Source organism: Podarcis raffonei, chromosome 5 (genome assembly GCF_027172205.1).
Source record: "Podarcis raffonei isolate rPodRaf1 chromosome 5, rPodRaf1.pri, whole genome shotgun sequence".
Lineage (NCBI taxonomy): Eukaryota > Metazoa > Chordata > Lepidosauria > Squamata > Lacertidae > Podarcis > Podarcis raffonei.
Window position 1 is genome coordinate 89,387,881 of NC_070606.1, and position 23,420 is coordinate 89,411,300.

The 23,420-nt window shown below is 41.8% G+C and overlaps 1 protein-coding gene across 3 annotated transcripts in view; it reads left to right on the top strand.

Annotated features, from left to right (window-relative positions):
* The window catches only part of NAALADL2 (N-acetylated alpha-linked acidic dipeptidase like 2), a 740,348-nt gene that overhangs the window by 460,659 nt on the left and 256,269 nt on the right, over window positions 1–23,420 (top strand). For all 3 annotated transcript variants that reach the window (XM_053390588.1, XM_053390586.1, XM_053390587.1), the window contains one exon: window positions 11,619–11,769. In XM_053390588.1, the coding sequence (XP_053246563.1) occupies window positions 11,619–11,769 (151 nt within the window). The remainder of the gene's footprint in view (window positions 1–11,618; window positions 11,770–23,420) is intronic.

The window sequence follows — 23,420 nt, forward strand, 5'->3', positions numbered from 1 at the left end:
CAGGCCCTCAGCTTCTCCCCACATGCTCCCAGGGGCTTACGTGGCCCAAACCCGATTCCAGGGGTTTGGACGAAAGGATGGCAAGCCCCTGAATTCCTTTAACGGAATTCCCTTGCAGCAGCAGCATTGGAGGGGCAGGCCCAGCCAATCCTTACCCCTCCTCCGACCAATTTTAACCAATGCCTAACCGCAACCTTACAAGTTGTGACGATTTGCTACGCAGTAGGCAAAAACCAAATGGCACCAGCCAATCTGCCAAATGGACAAAATTCCTACCAGGCCCCTGCCCCAATGGCAGACGAACCCATGACAGGCATAGCAAGGTCAATGCACAAGACCCAAATCAAGGGAGGGCGGGTGTGTGATCCGGTGCACACAACGAAAGAGAAAGCAGATCGCTGTGTGCACTGCTTAAAAAAACTCTGTTCCCACCCCCAAATTGGCAACATCAAAATTACCCCAGCAACTCGGGCTACCAATCCCTGCCTGGGCCATCCATTCCAAACTGCCTGGCAACAGCGGGGTGTCTTGTCTGGCCCCCACCACAACACGTGCTCTCTTTTAATGAGAACACACTTTGTACATTTGTTATATCTGTTGTGTAATGACACAGCCAGGTCGGGCACCGTTGCGGGACAGCTACAGTGCCTCCCCTGGATCTGCTGTTCATGCAGTGGTGTAGGAAGGGGGTGCGGTCCGTCCCGGGTGTCATCACTGAGGGGGGTGACAAAATGGCAAAAATATGTGTGTGTTTTTTAAAAAAATAAAAAATTGCTCACGACCCTTTTTGAAATGGGTGATACCTAGCTCTACCTCTCTTTCAAATCAGAACCAATGAAGGTCCTGTGTGAGTGTCTGGAGGCGGTTGGAGGATGGATGGTGGCTAATAGATTGAGGTTGAATCCTGACAAGACAGAAGTACTGTTTTTGGGGGACAGGAGGCGGGCAGGTGTGGAGGACTCCCTGGTCCTGAATGGGGTAACTGTGCCCCTGAAGGACCAGGTGCGCAGCCTGGGAGTCATTTTGGACTCACAGCTGTCCATGGAGGCACAGGTCAATACTGTGTCCAGGGCAGCTGTTTACCAGCTCAATCTGGTACGCAGACTGAGACCCTACCTGCCCACATACTGTCTTGCCAGAGTGGTGCATGCTCTAGTTATCTCCCGCTTGGACTACTGCAATGTGCTCTACGTGGAGCTACCGATGAAGGTGACCCGGAAACTATAACTAATCCAGAATGCGGCAGCTAGACTGGTGACTGGGAGTGGCCGCCGAGACCACATAACACCGGTCTTGAAAGACCTAAATTAGCTCCCAGTACATTTCTGAGCACAATTCAAAGTGTTGGTGCTGACCTTTAAAGCCCTAAACAGCCTTGGCCCAGTATACCTGAAGGAGTGTCTCCACCCCCATCGTTCTACCTGAGGTCCAGCTCTGAGGGCCTTCTGAAGGTACCCTCCCTGCGAGAAGCCAAGTTACAGGGGGCCAGGCAGAGGGGCTTCTCGGTAGTGGCACCCGCCCTGTGGAACGCCCTCCCACCAGATGTCAAAGAGAAAAATAACTACCAGACTTTTAGAAGACATCTGAAGGCAGCCCTCTTTAGGGAAGCTTTTAATGTTTAACAGACTACTGTATTTTAATACTTTGTTGGAAGCTGCCCAGAGTGGCTGGGGAAACCCAGCCAGATGGGCGGGGTATAAATAATAAATTATTATTATTATTGCTGGAGGGAAAACACCCGCACCCACTGCACCCCCCTTCCTATGCGACTGGTAGCTAGGTGAGGCGGGAGGGGCACACTGCGGGGCCTGCAGCGTGCCTGAGCCACAAGTCTCTCCTGAGGGGGAGGCAGCGGGCGGACTGCCTGCAAGCTCCACGCTGCCTTTTTGAGCAGCGCAGGGCTTGTGTCTGCCCACCGCCTCGACCGCCCTACAGCTGGGGGGGGGAGGCTGCGGAGAGGCTCCACGCAGCACACCCTGCTTTGGCTCACCCCGCCCCCATAGGCAGCTCACCCTGCCCCCGGCTGCAGGACGCACCGGCTGCCCCGGGCACCCGAGCAGCTAGCTACGCCACTGCGTTCATGCTGGAGGTGAGGGTTTTCCTCAGGTTTGAGTGAATCCTTTTTGGCTTCGCCCAAGCTCAGGAAGTAGATCGGAGCTTGCCTGCCTATTTGGTCAATGGCAGGTGGGTTGTGCAACCTTTCTGTTTGTTCGTTAAAAGAAGGTATATTTCGAGGGAGGGGCTGAGTATTTATTTTTTTTACTGAAAAGGGAACAGTGGGCCAAATAAGTTTGGGAACCTCTGGTTTCAGCCAGCAGTAACCCCACATCTGTTTTTTTTTGTTTTGTTTTTAAATATTTATTAAAGTTTTCACAAATAAAGCAAAGAATAATCATAACCAAAGAAAGAAGCATACAAAAACAGAAAAACCACAGAACATACATCAAAAAGAAGAAAAAACACTCAATCACATAACAACAGAAAAAGAGAAAAGAAAAAAAGGAAAAAAAGAGTTAAAAACCAACTCAATTTTCTCATTTTTTCAAAATTCTCATTCGCTTATTTCTTTGACCTCCTCACGCCTCCCTCTCCTGTATTCCCAGTCATAACATTAGTTCAGCATATCCTTACCCCTTTTTCATTATAACATTTAGGTTGATTTTCATCAAACAGTAACCCCACATCTGAATGGATTTCGACTCTGTTCTTAATTATGGCTTAATATATATGCCATATAGGATTGCTGTAGGATTGCTCACGGTCTCTCCTAGGCTTTCATTTTTTGAGGGGGGGCACTGCCAAATAATGCTGACATATTAGCTTTGAAACTTCCAACCACAGAAATCGTAGGGAAAAATATATATGCTGTAAAAAGCATGATATGCAAGCATTTTCCGAATCTTAAAATGCAAGCAAGCTTTTTGATATCCGGTTTCTAATTAAGGAAAAAATTAGGCCATTGTGACCCACACAGTTAGAAAAAAAAGCCCCAGAGCGTGTTAGATAGAAAGTTGATATTTATGATTTGCAAGCCAATTTATCTATAGGCTGTGTGAAGCAGGAAATGAAAGCTGTAGAATGAAAGCTGTAGAAAACTCCTAGTTCAGATCACATATTAGCCTATAGCAAGCTTCACCCTCTTCTCATTTGCAATTTGGTATGATTTGTTTGTTTGTTTATAACAAATATTTTCACCGCCTGTACAGAACTCAGGGCAAATTACACCAATTTAAAGTCAAAGTATCATATAAAACAATAACAATGCATTGACAAAGTAGCATTAAAGAATACTACTACTATAAACTATATAGTAAAAATTTAAGGAAGACAGATCCCACACATAAAACATAGCTTTAAAATGAGACAGGGTATACTTAGCAGGAAACAGCCTGCCGTGTTGTTCTTGTTGTTATTATTATTACAAACCAGTGAGATAAAGCCAGTGCTTTTTTTTTCTGGGGGGACGCAGGGGGACACATACCCCTAAACATTTTGTGAATCTAGGTTTGGCCTAATTGAGGGGCAGCATTTCAATATGAGTAGAAAAATGAGAGTACCCCCTAAACATTTATTGATTTATTTATTTTAGGTGGGACAGCACTGGATACAGCCAGAGTGGGGGGCCCACACACATTTCATAAGGCAAGTCAGTGAAAAGACCCTGACATTCGTTTATTATGAGTATTAGGAAGATAACATGAAGTACACTTAAAGAAAATTAAGGTGGTTCCCCACTCCCCGCCCCCAAGAGGGAGAGAGAAGAAAGCACCCTTTTTATTGTGGCAATGGCCCATTTTTCTCATTTGGAGAAAAAAAGCATGGCAAGGAACTTTCAAGGAAAGATTTTATTTAATCTTAGTGATTAACTTAAATGTCATCTGATGGGAGTGTATCTATACAGAGCTGAAAACTTTATTATGCTTCTTTATTTACGTACATAAGCAGCAGCAGTAGCAGGTTTTTGGTAGAGTTTGCCATCATGAAAAGAAAGCTAGAGAACTATTTCAATTAATGCAGAAGATAATTTCTGTTCCATTCAGACTAAGTGCATCTTCTATCTTGTTAAGTCTTTATAGAAACAGCCTATCATTTCACAAGATTGCCTTCTGTGCTTGATTCCATCTATGTTTCTGGGGGGTTTTTTTACACATGGCTCCTGATTACTTTCGAGTTTCTGTTGCTTAATATCATGATGCTACAGCATCCTTTTTTAGTTGCAAGAAGAGAGCAGGATGGCAAATGGGACTCCATTCACATCACAGGTGTAAGACTACACCTGGAGTCCTGCGTCCGATTCTGGGTGCCACAATTTAAGAAGGATATTGACAAGCTGGTACGTGGTCTGACGAGGGCATCCAAGATGACCAAGGGTTTGGAAACCAAGCCTTATGAGGAATGGTTGACGGAGCTGGGTATGTTTAGCCTGGGAAAGAGGAGACTGAGAGGAGATATGATAGCCAACAAAAACAGAGTGGTTTGCCAAATTATTGGAGTATTCCAATATATCCAAAACAATGGGAGAAATTGGAAGGATCTCAAAAGAGAAGATAGACAGGGACTGGAAGGTGTTTAAAGGATACTTGCAAAACCATATTGAAAAATCAGAACTCCTACTGGAATAAACAAGTTCCGTTTTAAATACTGAAATACTAAATAAGATGGATTACAATGTGTAATAGAAAAAGAAGCATGAAAATAGGTTAAAGGTGTGTGAAAGAAAGTAATAGAAGTGGAAAGAAATTGTGATTGAGTAGATTGGAAGTCTAACACAAAGGTGGGGTGAGGGGTGGTGGATGGTGATGGGAAAATGAATTATTTGTGGGATTGAGTGTAGGTATGTTTGAACATTTTTAAGGATTGTATGAAATGTATGTTTGTACGCTTATATACTCGCAATATGTGTGTATTAATGCTGAATTATTATTTTAATAATAAAAACTTTAAAAGAGAGAGAGAGGAGATATGATAGCCATCTTCAAATATCTAAAGGGCTGTCATATGGAGGATGGAGCAACATGGTTTTCTCCTGCCCCGAAGGGCAAGACCCAAACCAATGGCTTCAAGTTACAAGAAGGGAGATTCTGACTAAACTTTCTGAGGGTATGAGCTGTTCAACAGTGGAGCAGACTCCCACAAGAGTCGGTGGATTCTTCCTTGGAGGTTTTAAAGCAGAGGTTAGATGCCCATCTGCCATATATGATCTAGTTCAGATTCCTGTATCGCAGGGGGTTGGACCGGGTGACCCTCAAGGTCTCTTCCAACTCTACAATTCTATGATTTTGTGATTCTATTATCCTGCAGCACTTAAACATTTTAATGCATGCGTCCTGTTACCTTTGGGTTAGAGAGAGAGATCATTAAATGCCCCAGTCTTCTTTTCTGCAACAAAAGAAGCTCCTATTGAACTATGTCCTTTTGACATCCATAATGGCGAAAGTAGCAGCATGATTAAGTATTTAATGTAGTGCCTTTGCTGCCTTGTTTGCATATATATATATATATATATATATACACACAGAGAGAGAGAGATGTGTACACTGCTTTGCTCTCATTCTAGCTCTGTTGATATAAAAGCTCTCACACACGCTGTCTTGTAGCAAAGGAACAAGAGGAGGGTGACATCTAATTAAATTCTTGCAATGCAAAGTAGTTATTCCTCTTCTTCTTTTTTTGCCGATAGTTTAAATGGCACTTTGCTTCCCGTCAGTGATTTTATGCATTGCCAATTAGTACACTGAAAAAAAAGGGATTGCTCACAGATCCTTATGACTCTAATTGGGACTTCAGCATGAAAGGCCCATCAGAATAAATATCCAGTAACTCATCCTTTGTCCGGCTAAGAACAGATAGGTCTCTGGTTCATTAGTATGGGCCATGCAACTGCCATACCTTGCACTGTGAACTTAGAAGAGCTTTTAGTCCATACTCTGTAGGATTACCTAGTGTGGGGGTTAATTGGCATTGTTCCTAATCCTGCAATAATTTCCATGCATGCAGTTCATTTTAATGCATGCTGAATTAATATAACATTCAGAAATGTCAACACTGGAAAATGAGAATACCTTTGAAGAGGAGGACCTGCTTACACTGTTATGCTCACATCCCATATTTTATTCCAGGACATCAGGCTTGCATGTCTGAAGGTTAGGCCATTTATCCCATGCCAAGTATGAATTTTATTTTGGTTCCATGTATTCCCACAACATTGCAAGTTGCACCACAGTGAGCCTTATAGTAGGGACTGATACTCAGTTCTACCCTTTTGCTAAGGTGTTAGAATACCTGCCTCTTGACCAGCCAAACCCTCCCTCATGCTAACTCCCTAGCACAGCAACGTGTGCCCTCAAAGCCATTGCTTTTGGAAATAGAGCAGGAGCTTAGGCTGCATCCACACAGCAATTTATTCCATTCCTCTGACATTTCACTAATTGCTCATTTCTCCATTATATTTGAACCTTCGTACTGTGTACTAGCCATTTCCAGAAATCTAGCAGAATCTAGCAAAAACTTCAGCACTCGTTTCCATGCTCATTGCTTCTAGGGGAAAAAAATCATTTGCAACCCCATTAATCCAGAAAATTGTGGGAGTATAGTGACGAACTGTGGCGTGGTATACCAGCATATAGTTATTTCCTGCCATTTCCGGGGGGTGGGGGTGGGGGGTGGAATCATGGGGGAACAGAAGCATGCATGTGCTGAACGAATCAGGGAGTAGTGATTGGACAAAGCCTTGTGTTTTGTTGCACCATGCCTACTTGTGTGAATGAAATTTAACACAATATGCCAGTATATCAGTTAAAAGAAAAAGAAAAAGCCACAGGTCCATAGCTCAATAGGTACTATAGCTTGAAATGAACATTATAAAATAGGCCAGAAGTACTAACATTACAATCAATAAAACTAATGCAAGATTCCCCACTTCCCTTACCACTCGGCCTTGCAAGGTGTGATTGGAAAGGAAAGGAAAGGAGGGAGAGCATTGAAACTGACGGCTAAGACGACTAGGAGCAGCTTGTACTGATGTGAGCTAATTATGAGCGAAGGCAAACTTTCAAGGGGAGTTTCAACTCAGCTCATAATTGGTGGGGCTTTCTTGAACTGCAGAAGTTTATTTTCAAATCCCCCCAAGTTCTAGAGGTTTGGCACCACTCCTAATGGCCAGATGCTAACATGAGCTGAGTGAGAGAGCTTCACAGTACAAGAAATGTTTCTGCACCACACATTCAGATTAGAAGTATGTTGTCCTTTCGCACTGCATTTTTAATACAATAATGTGCCCAGCTGTGAATATACCAATTAGAGGACACTGGACTCTGAATCACACTGTCTCTTAGACTCGGAGTGTAAACAGGCCTGCAGGTCAGTGTAGATGTGCATATTGTATGTATTTTTATTTCAAGACCCCAAGGAGCAGCTAGAGAGATAAGAACTGACCACCATACAAATGAGCATTGCAGCCATTAGTTTCTACATGCTGTGGCTTTGTCATTGAAGTCAGCACTCTGAGAATTATATACCCAGCCCTTTCAGGCTTTACATGAAATTCGGGAAAACTAAATCAAACTGCCTGTGATTAAATTGGAACAAGGAGTCTTTAGAGATTTAGGGAAAGACCGTTGCTCTGGAATGATGGAAGTGGAACCAAATCTTGCATTTGAAACTAATCCAAGATTGTAATCATGAAACAACTCTGTGGGTTGATTGATGAACTAAAATGGTAATCAGTATCTTTCGGGGGAGAGGGGAAGAGAGCAGGAAAGAGAGATGCCTTCTTCATGCATTCTTGCAAATCTGTGGGAGTTGCTTCTCTATGTTACTGTCCCACATGGTTGTGGTTTTGTATTAAATTATAGCCTGCCTTCTGATTGGCACATTCAAGGTGGCTAACAAAATTCAAAATGGAAGAAAGGATTTACACTAACTCAATAAAAAATCTGTACATTGTGTGTGTGGCATCATCACAACCTTGTGGGCCTTTCCATGTGGCTGTTGTATTTGCATATGGACAACAACCACAATAGCACCACAGGAAAGTAGCATCCCATGTGTGTGTAATGGGACAGACAGTTGAGAGCACACTGATTCCCAGATGGTGGATCACAAGACAGATGTCTTGGGCAATCCTGGAAGAAGGAAATGTTAATCTGGAGACAGGTTTCAGAATGACGTGCTCTCCAGCTAGATGGTCTCTGCAGTACACATCTAGGGATGGATAGGAATTTTTCATTTGGTCCACATTTTTTAAGCAAACCATCATAATTCACACCTCCTGGGCTAACACACAGCCTGGGATGCAATTATCTTTAGGATTTCACAATTCTCCAAATTTTGTGATACAGCATCAGCTCAATGTACTGAAATGCCACAGACATAGCCGGAATTGCATCTGCAGTGATGAGTATGTAATAACAGTTTAAATAAATAAATACATACTGTTTTGTGATCCAAGCGCTATTTAAATGTGTAATGAAGTGTGAATTACTGTACAGATTCTTAAATAAATTAATAAATCACAGATTAATGTAGAACTAGGATGGAATGGAGTTGTGTGAACGAATGCATGGGAAATTGATACTGACCAGAAATAGTCTGATCAGCCTCTGAACATCAAAGGTGTAATAGTTAATGAAAGGAGTAGGAAGAGAGATTGGGGTGGGGGGAGACATTCATTCAAGTATCAACAACCAGAGAGTCAAGGTACAGTTTGTCCTTTCAATTTAAGTGGGTTTACCTGTTTCAGAGAGTTTGAATTAAGCAAGTTTGCTGTGAATCAGATAGGATGTAAATGAAATTTCACCTCCGTCTCTATATCTCAATAGTGGATTTTGCCTTATCCATCATATGCAATGTCCTCTGTCATTAGCAGAGTGCATGCAGAAGACGTTGGAATATGTAAGTTTATGCTTGCAGAAAAAAAGCCAAGTCATGGCTAACTAAGGTCATGAGCTCAAGGTCATGAGCTCAAACATCCCATGAGGTATAAGTCAGTCAGAGCCAGATGTGCTGCTGGCTTGAATTTAGCCTTCCTGTGTTGCATCTCTGCTGGAAAAGTGCTTTTCTGGAAAGACTGTCTATTCTGTAAGCTGTCTGCCTCGAATGAGAGGCAGACAGAGGTAGCATCACTTTATACTCGTACATAGTTGTTCTTCTACCTGTCAGTAAATTATACAGTTGCTGACCTTACTGAACCGCCTGGCGTATTTCTCCTACAAACAATGTCCTAGATTCAATTGCACACTCCGCTGGCGAGCTGCCTGCACTCTGCAGACAATGTCTATGGTGCCTTTATGGTACATGTGACCGTACTTTTGCAAGGAATATTACTTACAAATTTCAGGACGCGTTTAAATTCTGAACAAGGCAGTTCCCGAGTCACCTGGCCCCCTCCTGCCTTACGCATTTTGGATAAAGACCGGGGCAGCTTTCATTCAGCGACAAACCTAGTAAGGAGCACATCTCAGGGAAGGGAAAACACTGTGCGGGTAGATGGCTTGCACCGTTAATTCTCTGAACAATGCCATGAGCACTTCTTGTGGGATTGCACTCCCTACGTTAATAATGCTCTGTGTGGAGAAGTCACTCCTTTCGTCAATCCTGAGCCTAGAAATAATGAGCTTGGAGAGAAAACATGGCGTGTCTTCTAGCAAGCGACGACTGTTCCACCTGGGGAGCGTAGCTTTACCCTTCCTGGAACTTTGGCTCCCAGTTCCTGCTCATAATGAGTTTCCACTGATTGGCCTGGAGTCATTTCTAGCAGTTGGGAAACCGCATTTATAAATGCAAAATCCGGGACAAGTTATTTGACTGGGGTGTTTGCTTGGAGGAATGCTGACATATTGGTTCCCAAGGAACAGGGATTGTGTTTTAGGCCATGCTACATGTTTTAGCAATTGTACACCTTCTCCCCTGAATGGCTTGCGTAACCATGGCAGCAGGACCAGGCGCTTGCTGTATTCTGTATCTAAGTTCCCTGAAGCCTATCAAAATAAAACAACAGAGTAAAAAAATATGTGTTTTTTCTTTTTTTGGTAGGGGAAAACAAAATGCATTGCGTTTGTTCTTTCCTATTTCTAATGTGCATTACCACATTATTAGAACAAAGCAGCTTTGGGGCAGAGAAGTGACGGGGAAAAAGAGAGCTGAGGGAGGGAATTGATACCCAAGATAACTGAACAAGTAATCAGCAACAGAAAGACGTATTGGTTTGTGTTGATTAAGACCACATCTGCTCTATACATGTAAAGCAGTATCATACAATTTTAAATGGGCATGGGTTCCTCCTGAGAACTCTAGTTTGAAAAGAGTGCTGAGTATGGAGAACTTATGAAACAGCAATGGGATACTAGCTCTGCCCAAGGTATGATGGAGAACAGCAACAACTGACAGAAGATAGACATAATACAGTACAAGGACAGGAAGAAACATCACGGACAGAATAATAGCCACACACAAGAAGAACAAAGGGAGAGTTTGAAGGCTTCATTTGTAGGACTGTAAATTATTTGATGTGTTAATGCGAATGGAAGTCATTAAAACTGCAACTGTGGTATAAGGGTTTGTTATTCTGACTAGTGTGTAACTGGAATTTATAAGTTTTGGGAATGCAGAGTTAAAGTAAATTAATAAAATCATCAATTCTAGCATGTGGGGACCCAGGAAAATAATATAATTTGGCATCTGAACAATTGGCATTATTAATTGTATTATAATTTGGTATTGACAATGAGGCTTTTATTGGCTTATTGTAATTGAAAACTAATAAAAAATATTACACTTAGAAGAGTTCTGAGTTAGGAGACCTCTCACAGAGCTACAATTCCCAGAATTGTTTAACAATCAGTTGCTTCTCTCGGAGGGTTCTATAGATTGTAACTGGCTGTTGGCAGGGAGTATCTTAACAACTCTCAGCACCCTTCACAAACTAGAGTTGCTAGTTTATTGGCGTTTTTTTGGTTTTTTTAATGTTTAGTGCTTTAAATGTTTAAATGGTGTACATGTGCCCAAAGTCAAACCACAAACAATTTATGTTGTGATTTAGCTCTTTGGTAGGCTGCATAAGAACATCCCCAGTGATAATTTAGAAAGGAGTGCACTGATTTTGCGTTCAACACTAGGATCTTAATCAATTAATTCTCTTTTGAAAATTCACTCCACATTTGTTCTAACCATCTTCCTAGCTTTAGTTGTTGTGGTTCCATTTTTGAAACTACATTTCGCTGTCTCCACAAGATTTTTGTAAATCATCTTAAGACTAATTTACAAGGCAATTCAAGCCTTAATAACAACAAGAATAATACTTCATTGATTCACAATGAATTTATTTAATCCTACAAACCATCTCTCTGGCAGTCTGTGTTCTGCCCACAAGGGAATGGGACCCCTGAGGTGAAAAATATTCCTTACACTTGTCCCAGGGTATGGTCTGAAAGCTCATGAAGCCACCACCTTGCTGAAGCTAAGCAGGTTTGGTTCTGGAAAGGTGACCACCTACGAACCACATGTATATCCTGCCTTGGATTCCAAGATGGAAGGAAGGTGGAATATAAATGTGAGAAGATGGGGAAGCAATGTTAACGACCTAATGCTGATGTTCTCCTTTTACTTATGTGTCTTCCCAGCTTTCTCTGCTGGAAGAGGCAGGTTTTGGAGGTGCCCTTCTTTATGTTGATCCTTGCGATTTACCAAAGACTCAGAACCTGAGCGAGAAAGCATTTATGGTGTCTTTGAATAGTGGAGGTGATCCTTCTACACCAGGGTACCCAAGTATTGGTGAGTATTACAAGGGTTATTTTCCCATTGCATACTGCTGTTTTGTTAACTGTTGATTGAAAACTGGTGCATTAGAAACATGGGGTAATGGTGGCTCGTAGGCCCTGCTGCTTGCTTACTAGGAGTACCTAAATATTTTGCTCCCCTTTGTTATGTGCACCCCAGGCTGATGGGGCAGCCCAGCCCATTTCACCACCTGAGGCTCTTGTGCTTCTGCCACCTGAGGTGGCTGCTTTACCTTGTCTCATCTGTGGGCTGGCTCTGCAGACTCCTGAGATGTTGCTGGAAGCTGCTGCCACAATTTCTCCACCAGCAACAGAGGCAGTGGGGCAGGAAGAGGGTGCCACCCAAGGCAGCTGCCTCGGGGGCAGAGCAGCCCTGTCCGGATGTTACCAAGACTGCATGATTGTGCATGCACACTTGGGAGAGAATTCTGGATGCTAATTTTAGCTGAATGGGTCTTACCTCTGGGAAGATACGCATAGGGTTTTTACTGCATGGGATGAATTTATGTAACAAAGTGAATCTTCTCCAGGGAATGAGAAAGTCCTGAAGTCCTGAATATGTACGGCTGCTCAGTGTTACCAGCTGAAACAAGTGGCTTAGAAATTCTTTCTCTCTGCCTCAATCTGCCTCAATCTGTCTCACTTTCTAGGTGTAATAAAAAATTAAGTTTTGTTCTCCTGCAATTCAAATTAAGTGAGACCATCTCCCACCCATGTTGTCAGAATCCTACATAGCTTTCCTTTTGTGTGATGCCCTTTTTATCACATGTGCCTGGGAGTTTCATGGTGGTTCGGTGAAAGAGATCACTTTGAACCTTGCAAAAACAGCAGCAGCAGCACCTGGAATCCAGAGTTGCCATTGCATTTAACAACATGGAAAATGCCCAGCACTGATTATCCCTGGACTCAGACTGGAGAGGCAGGTGGCCGCCTTTAAAAAAAAAAAAAGCAGCAATCTGTGGCTAATTGGGAGGGGACAGGGAGCAAGTGACACGTCAGCTTTTTTGCAGAGAGAAAAGCGAAGTGTAGTTGATAGTGAATTATGCCAGCACCTACCACTGAGTATTGGCAGCTGGTGAATGCTCCTGTTCTGATAGAATATTGGCAAAAGCCCTGGTTGGAGAAAAGCTTCAAACTGCTGCTTCCCTTGTTCCTATTATGAGTCAAGCACCTGGATCCTCAAAATAGGGAATTATTTCACAGTAACTTAAATTCATGCTGGGCTAAGTGGGCAACCGAGTTCAGAGAACTTGACCTTAGTGTGAGATCGTCTGCTGGTCTTCAGAGAGCCAGCATGGTGTAGTGGTTAAGAGCAGTAGACTCGTAATCTGGTGAACCGGGTTCGCTTCCCCGCTCCTCCACATGCAGCTGCTGGGTGACCTTGGGCTAGTCACACTTCCCTGAAGTCTCTCAGCCCCACTCACCTCACAGAGTGTTCGTTGTGGGGGAGGAAGGGAAAGGAGAATGTTTGCCGCTTTGAGACTCCTTAGGGTAGCGAAATGTGGGATGTCAAGTCCAAACTCTTCTTGTTGTTGTTTTTCAACTGGTAGGTCAGGACCCACTTGGTCCAAGGTGGGTTGCAACTACCGCTGTGCAAATACATGGCAGTAGATTAAGGAATGGGTCCCCAGGTACACATTTGAGTTAAAAGTGGGACCCAAAATGGTTGAAAATACCTGGTCTACTTGGGTATATTGTCTTCCTGTTCAAACTTCTCTTCGCAGGCACTTTTGTCTGCTCAAATTTCAAGACCTATGGATTAGGGGAACTTGATAATTCCAGTCTTTGCAGTTTCCTATACAAAATTCAACTTCTCTGCACCTCTTGGGCTAATGTTTGGAACACAACTATATTTTAAATGTTGCAGCCCAACTGTCAGCAGTTGAATCATATCAAACCATGTATTTATATGTGTCTCTGAATATGGATGTTTGTGCCTGGCAGTTCCAGACTGCCCTCAGATTGTGCATTTAATGTGGGGGCACCAGGATTGTGGGACTCTTAACATAGTGAAATCAAATTGACATTATCTGTCCTGAGTTTCAGTATGTTTAATGGCAATGGTGTCCGCCTGAGAGGTGCTGGAACTGAGTTCCGACGAGTTCCGGCTAGGTATAGGTATGCAAGTGTGTGTGACATGTCCCTCTGTATCACACCTTTCCTCTGTTGAGCCCAGGGCAGGATTACATGGCTAGGCTGAGAGCTGGTGGTTGGCCAAAGGTCACCCTGTCAGTGTTAGAAAAGGAAAAGGTTCTGACCTCCTTTGACTCCTTCGCCTGGTCCTCGGACCCTAGTTGGCACAAAAGAGTCCTTGAGGAGGTGGTGGAAGAAGACTGGAAGAAATTTAAAGACTATCTTCAGAAATATTGTAAAATTAATGAATGTTAAAATTATGTTTGGATTGGCAATAAGTGGTATTCAGCAACAAAAGTTAACAAGAATATGCAAAAATGAATTGATAAATGGATGGAAATATAGAGTTATAATATGTTATGATATAGAGTTAAGATAAATGAAAGAGGGTAAGGATTTGCTGAATTGATTATGTAAATGGGAATACAAAAAGGGAAGGTGTGAGGAGGTCAAGGAAACAAGCAAATGAGCTTAAGGATATCAAAAAACGGATTTGTCTTTTAATTTTTTCTTGTCTATTTGCTTTTTGTATTTTGTATTTTCCTTTTTTCTTTTTTTTCTATGTATTTTTGTATTTTTTGTAATTTTTTATTTTTCTCTGTTTTCTTTTTATTCTGTAAATCTCTGTTTTTTGTAAAACCCTAATAAATATCTTTATTAAAAAAAACAAAAAAAAACAAAAAACAAAAGAGTCCTTGAGAAAGAGTATCTTTGCAGAATGCTGCTTTTATTCTTGAAAAAGTATTTTCCATCCACGACCGATAGCTTTTATACACCACAAACTCAGCCAATTTTCAACCAACCCACATTAACATTGACCACTCTATATATACAGGTACAATTAGGTGAAAGGTTGCATGAGTCATTGTAGGCCGCTGACTCATGCTGACTTAGTGCTTTTAGCATTAAAGAAACAGTGGCCAATTTTTAGCCATGACACACCCCAGGGAATTTCGTGGATTAACAGGGAATTGAATTTGGGTCTGTCCTTCTGTTCCCAGCCAGCCACCCCACCCTGCTGGTCCTAGTCCAGCACTCAAACCAATACACCATGCCCAGATTAATGAAAAAAATATAATACAACAGGAGAGGGACGCGGGTGGCGTTGTGGGTTAAACCACAGAGCCTAGGACTTGCCAATCAGAAGGTCGGTGGTTCGAATCCCCGCGACCGGGTGAGCTCCCATTGCTCGGGCCCTGCTCCTGCCAACCTAGCAGTTCGAAAGCACGTCAAAGGGCAAGTAGATAAATAGGTACCGCTCTGGCGGGAAGGTAAACGGCATTTCCATGCACTGCTCTGGTTCGCTAGAAGCAGCTTAGTCATGCTGGCCACATGACGTGGAAGCTGTATGCTGGCTCCCTCAGCCAATAAAGCGAGGTGAGCACCAAAACCCCAGAGTTGGTCACGACTGGACCTAATGGTCAGGGGTCTTTTACCTACAATGCGACAGAATCACAAGCAAAAAAAAAAAGTGTTGAAGTTAATGCAGGCCAGAGGTAGGTTCATCCATCTGTATTTCTAACCCTGCTGTAGCTGCAGCAGAAGCTTGAGACTTTGTCCCCATCCCTGCTATGTGAGCCGGTTTGAGACTCAAGGTACCTGTTACACAGTGGGATGTGTTTCGCCGTCTTGCTCTTTTCTCAATGTTTTCCTCTCACTGTTTGGTGGCAGCGGCAGGGGGAGGGAGGGACCATTACGAACCCCACTGTGAAATTGTAACAAGGTTCCATCAAGCATATTTGGTGTGGTTACTTGTCCAGACACCGGAGATCTGACTTGAATTGGCACTAAATCAGCCGAAGCAACAATGCTGTAACACTGCATGACTGGAATGGCAAAGAAAGGTGTGTGTGTGTTGAGGGGGAAGGGGAAAGAGAAATATTTGCCTCCTCGTCATCGAAGGGTGTTAGCTATTCTCAGCATGAAATGCTATGACATCTCAGTGGGAAGGCATTGAGCAATTTCTCGGCATCTCAGCCTACCTGACCTAGTGTTCTTAAGCACTGCCCTGGGGAGTGACAGAAGTAAATGTAGCAGCCTCCAGCTTTTACTCTTGTTCATTTCACGAGGAACGTTTGAAGAATGGCTTGCTGTTTATCTGTTCACTTGACCCCACAACGTTTTATGTAGCCGCCATGAAAAGTAAAGTTAATTGAAACGGTTACACCACCTCTAGGGCTAAGGAGCTAAGGGTCTAGACCATATGCACTGATTTCTTTGATGGATGCAGTAAATGCTCTTTTGGGGGGGGGGGGGTCATAGAATACAACCAGAGATTTTGCAGGAGGGAAAAGTGCATAGGCATGTGTGTGTGTGTGTGTGTGTGTGTGTGTGTATGAATGAAATGAATGGTTTATGTCAAGCCTTTAACATTGTTTGCACATCTTTACAAGTCTGTAAATATGAGCTCTTGCCTCTTAAAGTCAAAGTCTTTTTTTCACTCCATCCAGAAACAGCAGGGAATTCTTTTTTGCCTTCCTGGCTGCTTGTTAAAAGTTTGTCACAAGAACAGTGCAGATCACTGGACTTCCTCTGCTCACTGGATGCATTTATTCTTTATTTCTTGTATTTATATTCCACCTTCCTATGCAATATGTTGCCAGTGGAGGTTTAGTGGCGTTCGTCCCTCAGTGAAGGCTGCCAGAATAAAAACAGAAAGGAAAAAATGCCAAATCTGTATTCTTAATAAAAGGGTGGACTTATTAGGATTCAGCTACAGTGGTACCTTGGGATCAGTTCCGGAGCCCCGTTCGCATCCTGAATGGAAAGTAAGACACGACGGCGTGTCTGCACATGCGTGGATCGTGTCTTGCCGCTTCTGCGCATGCACGTGATGTCATTTTGAGTGTCTGCGCATGTGCGAGTGGTGAAACCCGGAAGTAACGCACTCCGTTACTTCCGGGTTGCCGTGGAGCGCAACCTGAAAGCACTCAACCTGAAGCACATTCAACCTGAGGTATGACTGTACAGGGAAATGCAGAACAAATATTTTTTTTATATAAGATATTTATTAAGATTTTTTAAAGTATTACAATAAAAATGAAAAAAATAACAAAAATACAAAATAAAAATAGTTAAAAACACACAGATTTTCCATTGCTTATTTTCCTTTAGCTTGTTTCCCGGACCTCCTCATACCTCCCTTTTTTGTATTCCACTTCAAATTGTTGGTTCAGCAAATCCTTACCATTAGATTTTTACCTATTTATAACCCTTTTTTCATATTCTCTTAAAGCATTACAGCTGGAAACCACTTAATTTCTATCCAACATCATTCTAACATTCATTAATTTTACAATATTTCTGTAGATAGTCTTTGAATTTCTTCCAATCTTCTTCCACCGACTCTTCTCCCTGGTCTCGGATTCTGCCAGTCATTTCTGCCAATCCCATATAGTCCATCACCTTCGTCTGCCATTCTTCCAAAGTGGGTAGATCTTGTGTCTTCCAGTACTTTGCAATGAGTATTCTTGCTGCTGTTATAGCGTACATAAAAAAAGTTCTGTCCTTCTTTGGCACCAATTGGCCGACAATGCCGAGAAGAAAGGCCTCTGGTTTCTTCAGGAAGGTATATTTAAATACCTTTTTCATTTCATTATAGATCATTTCCCAGAAAGCCTTAATCCTTGGGCACGTCCACCAAAGGTGAAAGAATGTACCTTCAGTTTCTTTACATTTCCAACATTTATTATTGGGCAAATGATAGATTTTTGCAAGCTTGACTGGGGTCATGTACCACCTGTATATCATCTTCATTATATTCTCTCTTAAGGCATTGCATGCCGTAAACTTCATACCTGTGGTCCATAACTGTTCCCAGTCAGCAAACATAATGTTATGTCCAACATCTTGTGCCCATTTAATCATAGCAGATTTCACCGTTTCATCCTGAGTATTCCATTTCAACTGCAAGTTATACATCTTTGACAAAATCTTAGTTTTGGGTTCTAGCAGTTCTGTTTTTAATTTTGATTTTTCCACCTGGAAGCCAATTTTCTTGTCCAAATTATATGCCTCCATTATCTGATAATAATGAAGCCAATCTCGCACTTTGTTTTTTAGTTTCTCAAAACTCTGCAGTTTCAGTCTATCTCCCTCTTGTTCCAAAATTTCCCAATATTTTGGCCATTTGGCCTCCATATTGAGCTTTTTCTGGGCTTTTGCTTCCATTGGTGACAGCCACCTTGGGGTTTTATTTTCCAATAAGTCCTTATATCTTATCCAAACGTTAAACAATGCTTTCCTGACGATATGGTTTTTAAATACTTTATGCGCTTTGACCTTGTCATACCACAGATATGCATGCCATCCAAATACATTGTTAAAACTTTCTAAGTCCAAAATGTCTGTGTTTTCCAGAAGCAGCCATTCTTTCAACCAGCAAAAGGCTGCTGATTCATAGTAAAGTTTAAAGTCTGGCAGGGCAAATCCACCCCTTTCCTTTGCATCAGTTAATATCTTAAATTTTATTCTGGGCTTCTTGTCCTGCCAGACAAATCTAGAAATATCTCTCTGCCACTTCTTGAAACAGTCCATCTTGTCCACAGGAAATGCAGAACAAATAAACACTCATATGCTTATTGTGGGTTGCCCATGACCACTGGGAGAAAGGGATGGTGAGTTAGATGGGCCTCTGGTCTGATCCAATTGAGTTCTTCTTATGTACATCCCTGGCCCTGTAGGAATTCCTTATGGTAGGGTTGCCATATCCTGGACATACCCAGAATACTGTAGTCGGAAGCAGTGTCTGGTTGGAAATCAATAAAATGTCTGGGGAAATCTGGACATATGGCAAGCCATGTCAGCAGTGTCAGTTCTGCCAAATTTCCTTGGAAAACAGCTCAACAAATTTGCTTTTGTATCTGGATTTCACTTTTTGAAATGTGGCAACCCTACCATACGGAAGCTCAGTTTTTGTTGAAATCCCACAGTTCTTTCTAATGAGTAAACTTGCCTTTAAATGTGTCAGGGACAAGGCAGAGGAGGAATGGTGGAGACCGCCTCCCCATCCTGACCCTCCCAGGGAGGAGAAAGAGGAAGACAGTATAGATTTACAACAGGGCTTTGTTTGTTTTTAAAAAAATAATATTTATTACTTTTAAACCTTACAAAAAAGAAGAAAAAGAGAAGAAGAAAAAGAGAAAAAAAGAAAAAAACAAAAGAAAGAAAATACAATGCAATACAATATATAAACAATACACAACATTAACACATTAGGCTAAATAAAACAAAGCAACAACAATTTAAAAACATACATCATACCATTTCAATACCCTATCTTTCATTCCCTTGTTTCATCAACCTCCTCTCACCTCCCTTTTTGTATTCCACTTCTATTAATTATTTCAGCAATTCCTTTCCATCTTTCACTATTTTCTGTCATATAATTTTCTTCTTATTTTAACCTTATTTTCCATTAATACTATAATACTTATTTATGCTTAACTCCTTATAACATTTCTACTAAAGCCATGTAATTTCATTCCAACATTTTTCTAACACTCATTAATTTTGCAATATTTCTATAAATAAACTTTAAACTTTTTCCAATCTTCTTCCACCGTCTCTTCTCCCTGGTCTCAGATTCTGCCAGTCCTTTCCATCAATTCCATATGGTCCATCAACTTGGTGATCTTCTGTCCGAGGCTCTTAACTCTTTTCCAAGTCCCTTCTGCGGATCTTCTTCATATTTATACATGTACTTTACTTTGTCTTCTGCTGATCTTGTTCTTAATTTCCTTCCTTTGATGCTGAAGAGTAGGTCTCGGGGAAGCTCCAACATAGCAATGTTTTTATTCGTTCTCGGCAGTTTAGCCAAATCTCCATAGTTAAAACTAAAATCCAAAAGATATTTCAGGACGTGTTTCAAAACCCATCCAAATCTGAAGGTCCCCACAACTCCAATCTCCTCCTGACCCAAGTCCAGGTCCCAAATGTCAATACATCCCTGCATGGGGGGATCTATCCAACTTTCCTTCTCCAGTCCAAGCAGGGCTCCAATCTTCAAAATCTGACTTTCTCTAAATTCAGTCATGGAAGGCAACAACTTATATTCATCAAATTGCCTCTGTAAGGCTGGGGCTCTCTCCTTTTCCACTTGTATTACTTTAGGTTCCACAACAACAACTTTCTCCCTCGCCTTCTCCACAATTTGCCGTGTCAAAGTAGATTCCTGTATCGATTCCTGAGTAGTTTCTGTATAGATATTCACTTTTTGTCCCAAATTAGTCACTTTTTGTCCCAAGTTGTCAATTTTGATAGTCATCACATCCGTCTTCTTATGGAGCTGTTCCAATGAGTCACTTATCTTGCATAATGCAATCACTAAGGCTTCTTCTGTCGACATTCTTACCGATCCAAGGTCAATCCCTGGTTCTCACGGTTTTTTATCTTGCAGCTGGAGATTCCCCCAGCTCAACTCTTGTAACAGTTTCAAAGGCTCCCTCTAGAGGGAAACAATTTCTATTTGTATCATTCCTTTTAAGCACGGTTCAAGCAATAAAATCAGTTTCAATTTTCAGTTACTTTTACTCCTTTTTAAACGCAGAAGGAAACAATGGAAACAATGTATTTCTCTTATTTAACTATCTGTCAACATACGTTTTGTTCACAGTCAATGGACTTTTCCAAAACGTCAAACTTGCTAGCAGCCCGTTTCCAGGTTCAGAACGGTGGTAATTTAACTTTCTTCACTCTCTCTCCTGCAGGCTTGCACGGCCCAAAATTTCCCCCCTCTTCTCCTGCCTCCAAGGGGGGTTTAATGATTTTAGCCGATGGAAGTTTAACACTTTACAAAGTACTTTCCAAGACTTTAGCTTGCAGCCTCTTTGCTTCAGTCTATTTACAAAAGGGGAAGGCGGACTTCCTGTTTAGAACCTCCCCGTTTCGGTGCCAAATTAAGACGTTTAAAAATCCAATTTTCCATTCCAATAGACCTGTTGAGATTAGATGTAGAATGGTGGGCCAATAAACTTGTACCGCTTTTTAATTCTATCTATCACTCAGCTCTTGTACCTAAGTCGTGGAACAACTCAATAGTGGTACCAATCTTTAAAAAAGGTGATAGGAATTGCCAAGAGAACTACAGGCCTATAAGTTTGTTACCATGCATAAGTAAAATCTATGCCAAATCTCTGCTTATTAAATTGGAAGAATGGATGCTGACAAAAGGTCTACCTGGTAAAGAGCAGGCTGGTTTTAAGGCAGGCTCGTCAACTCTTGACCAGTGTCTAGTGTTAAGTCATCTTGTGGATAAATATGTCATGAGAAATAAACGAAAACTCTTTGTGGCATTTGTGGATTTAAAAAGTGCCTTTGATTCGGTCGACCGCAATAAACTATGGACTAAACTAGAACACCTTGGTATCGACCCATATCTACTTACACTGATTCAAAGTTTACATTCTAATAATCAAATATATGTTAAAGTATCAAAAGATGGTAGACTTGCAGGTCCTATTCTGAATAATCGAGGAGTTAGGCAAGGCTGTATCTTGGCCCCTACCCTATTTAATTTATTTCTATCTGACCTACCATTATTTCTTCAAAACGCAACCACTCATACTCCTTATTTAAACAATAGCCCACTCTTTTTATTACTTTATGCAGATGATGCTGTAATTATTTCACTCTCTGTTTTGGGTTTAAAAAAATTATTTAAGAGTTTCTCAAACTACTGCTCTCTCAATAATCTCAAAATTAATTATGATAAGACAAAGATTATGCAATTCAGAAAGAGAGGGAACCCAAAAGGCTGTATAATTAATGGACATCTAATACAGGAAGTCAAGCACTTCAATTATCTGGGAATCACATTCAAAAATAATATGAATTGGAATACACATATATGTGCTGCAATAGCTAAGGCCAAAGTGACAGCCCACCATATTAAATCCTATTTTTTTTCTCCAGTAGGAAACAGATTTATTCCAGCTGTATTGCAAGTGATTGACATGAAACTCTGTGCCCAACTTCTATACGGCACACCAGTGTGGATTTCAGGTGACCTCAAGAGGTTGGATAAATTTCACGCATCCCTTTTGAGGTCATTATTAGGACTTGCAAACTCTGTAAAATATGAAACAATATGTTGTGAGCTGGGAATACTGCCTTTATCAGTAAGGGCATGGCTGAGGACCTTGAAATATTGGATCTTCCTCCATTATAGAGCCCTATCCCCTAATACTATACTTTACGATCTTTTAAGTGATAGGGCAATCTACAATCTATCAGTGATTTGTAGGAGAAAACTGGATTCGATAGGGCTCACTTTAACTGATTTTGAAATCTCTGATCCCAAAGATATATGGGAAATTATCAGGAAGACCCTCACAGAAAAAAGTGTTCTCGCCATGCTTGAGGTTGCAAAGCGCAGCACCTGCTCTCCTATCCACCTAAATCTCCCTTTGTGTAGAGATTTCCAAAAGGGATACATGACAAATCTGAAGAAACATGAATCGTGTAGGCTGTTTATGTTGGCCAGATTTAACATGTTTCCCTCGGCGGTAGTGAGAGGAAGATACTTAGCTATCCCAGAATCAGAGCGTCTCTGTAAATGCAGAAAACAGGAACCCGATACTCTAGAGCATATATTCTTTTCCTGTGATTTTGGCAGCTATGCCAGAAGACAATTATTTGAGGCCCTAAAATTTAATGGACAGTTTTTTACACAACCAACTGTTCAGGACCTGCTGGCGGACAGCGATGATCAAATTACTTTAATAGCGGCTGAATTTTTAAGTGCTGTCCATGAAGAAAGAATGGGCCATGATAAAGAGACTTAGTGGTTTTAATGGTAGGTGATGTTGCTGTGTTGTATTATATTATTTATGTACATTGATTTATTTTTTGGAGTCAAGAATAGGACTGGGATAAATTGTGTTCGCTGAGCCCGTATTTTATACAGTCTGTATATGATGTTTGTTTGTTAATGTGAGGTGTGATATGCCTAATAAAGGATTTTGGAAAAAAAAAAAAAAAAATCCAATTTTCCGTTCTACTCACGGGTAGTTGTTTTAAGATCAAATTGTCCACAGGAAAAAGCCAGCGCTCTCCGGCAACAGCAATGCGGCTTCACTCCGTGAAAAAAGCAGTCGATTCAAAGCACCGCGCCACTCACCCCACGTCGCTCCGGATCCCCGAAACCGGGTTTCCATGCGAGTAGGGGAGGTGCAAAAGGTGCCAGCCGAATCCCACATTCACAGGCTTCTCCTGGTGGGTCCCCGCCTTCGCCGTGGTGGCCAGACCCTAGTTTCCACAAAGCAAATTCCTCCTGATCAGAGGAATTCCGCCATTGTCCGGAGCAGCCAACCCAGAAGTCTGATCTACAACAGGGGGTTGAGGGAGGTCGCAACTCAGAGGCAGATGAGGGGGAAAGTTGGGAAATCGTGGGAGAGCCAGAGCAACACTTGGCTTATACATTGTTAGAAAGCATTCCAGACCCCCCTCCACCTTCCAGAACCTGGGGTGCCTTGGAAGTAGGAGAGCAAAGAGCTCAAAGACAGAGGGCAGGTA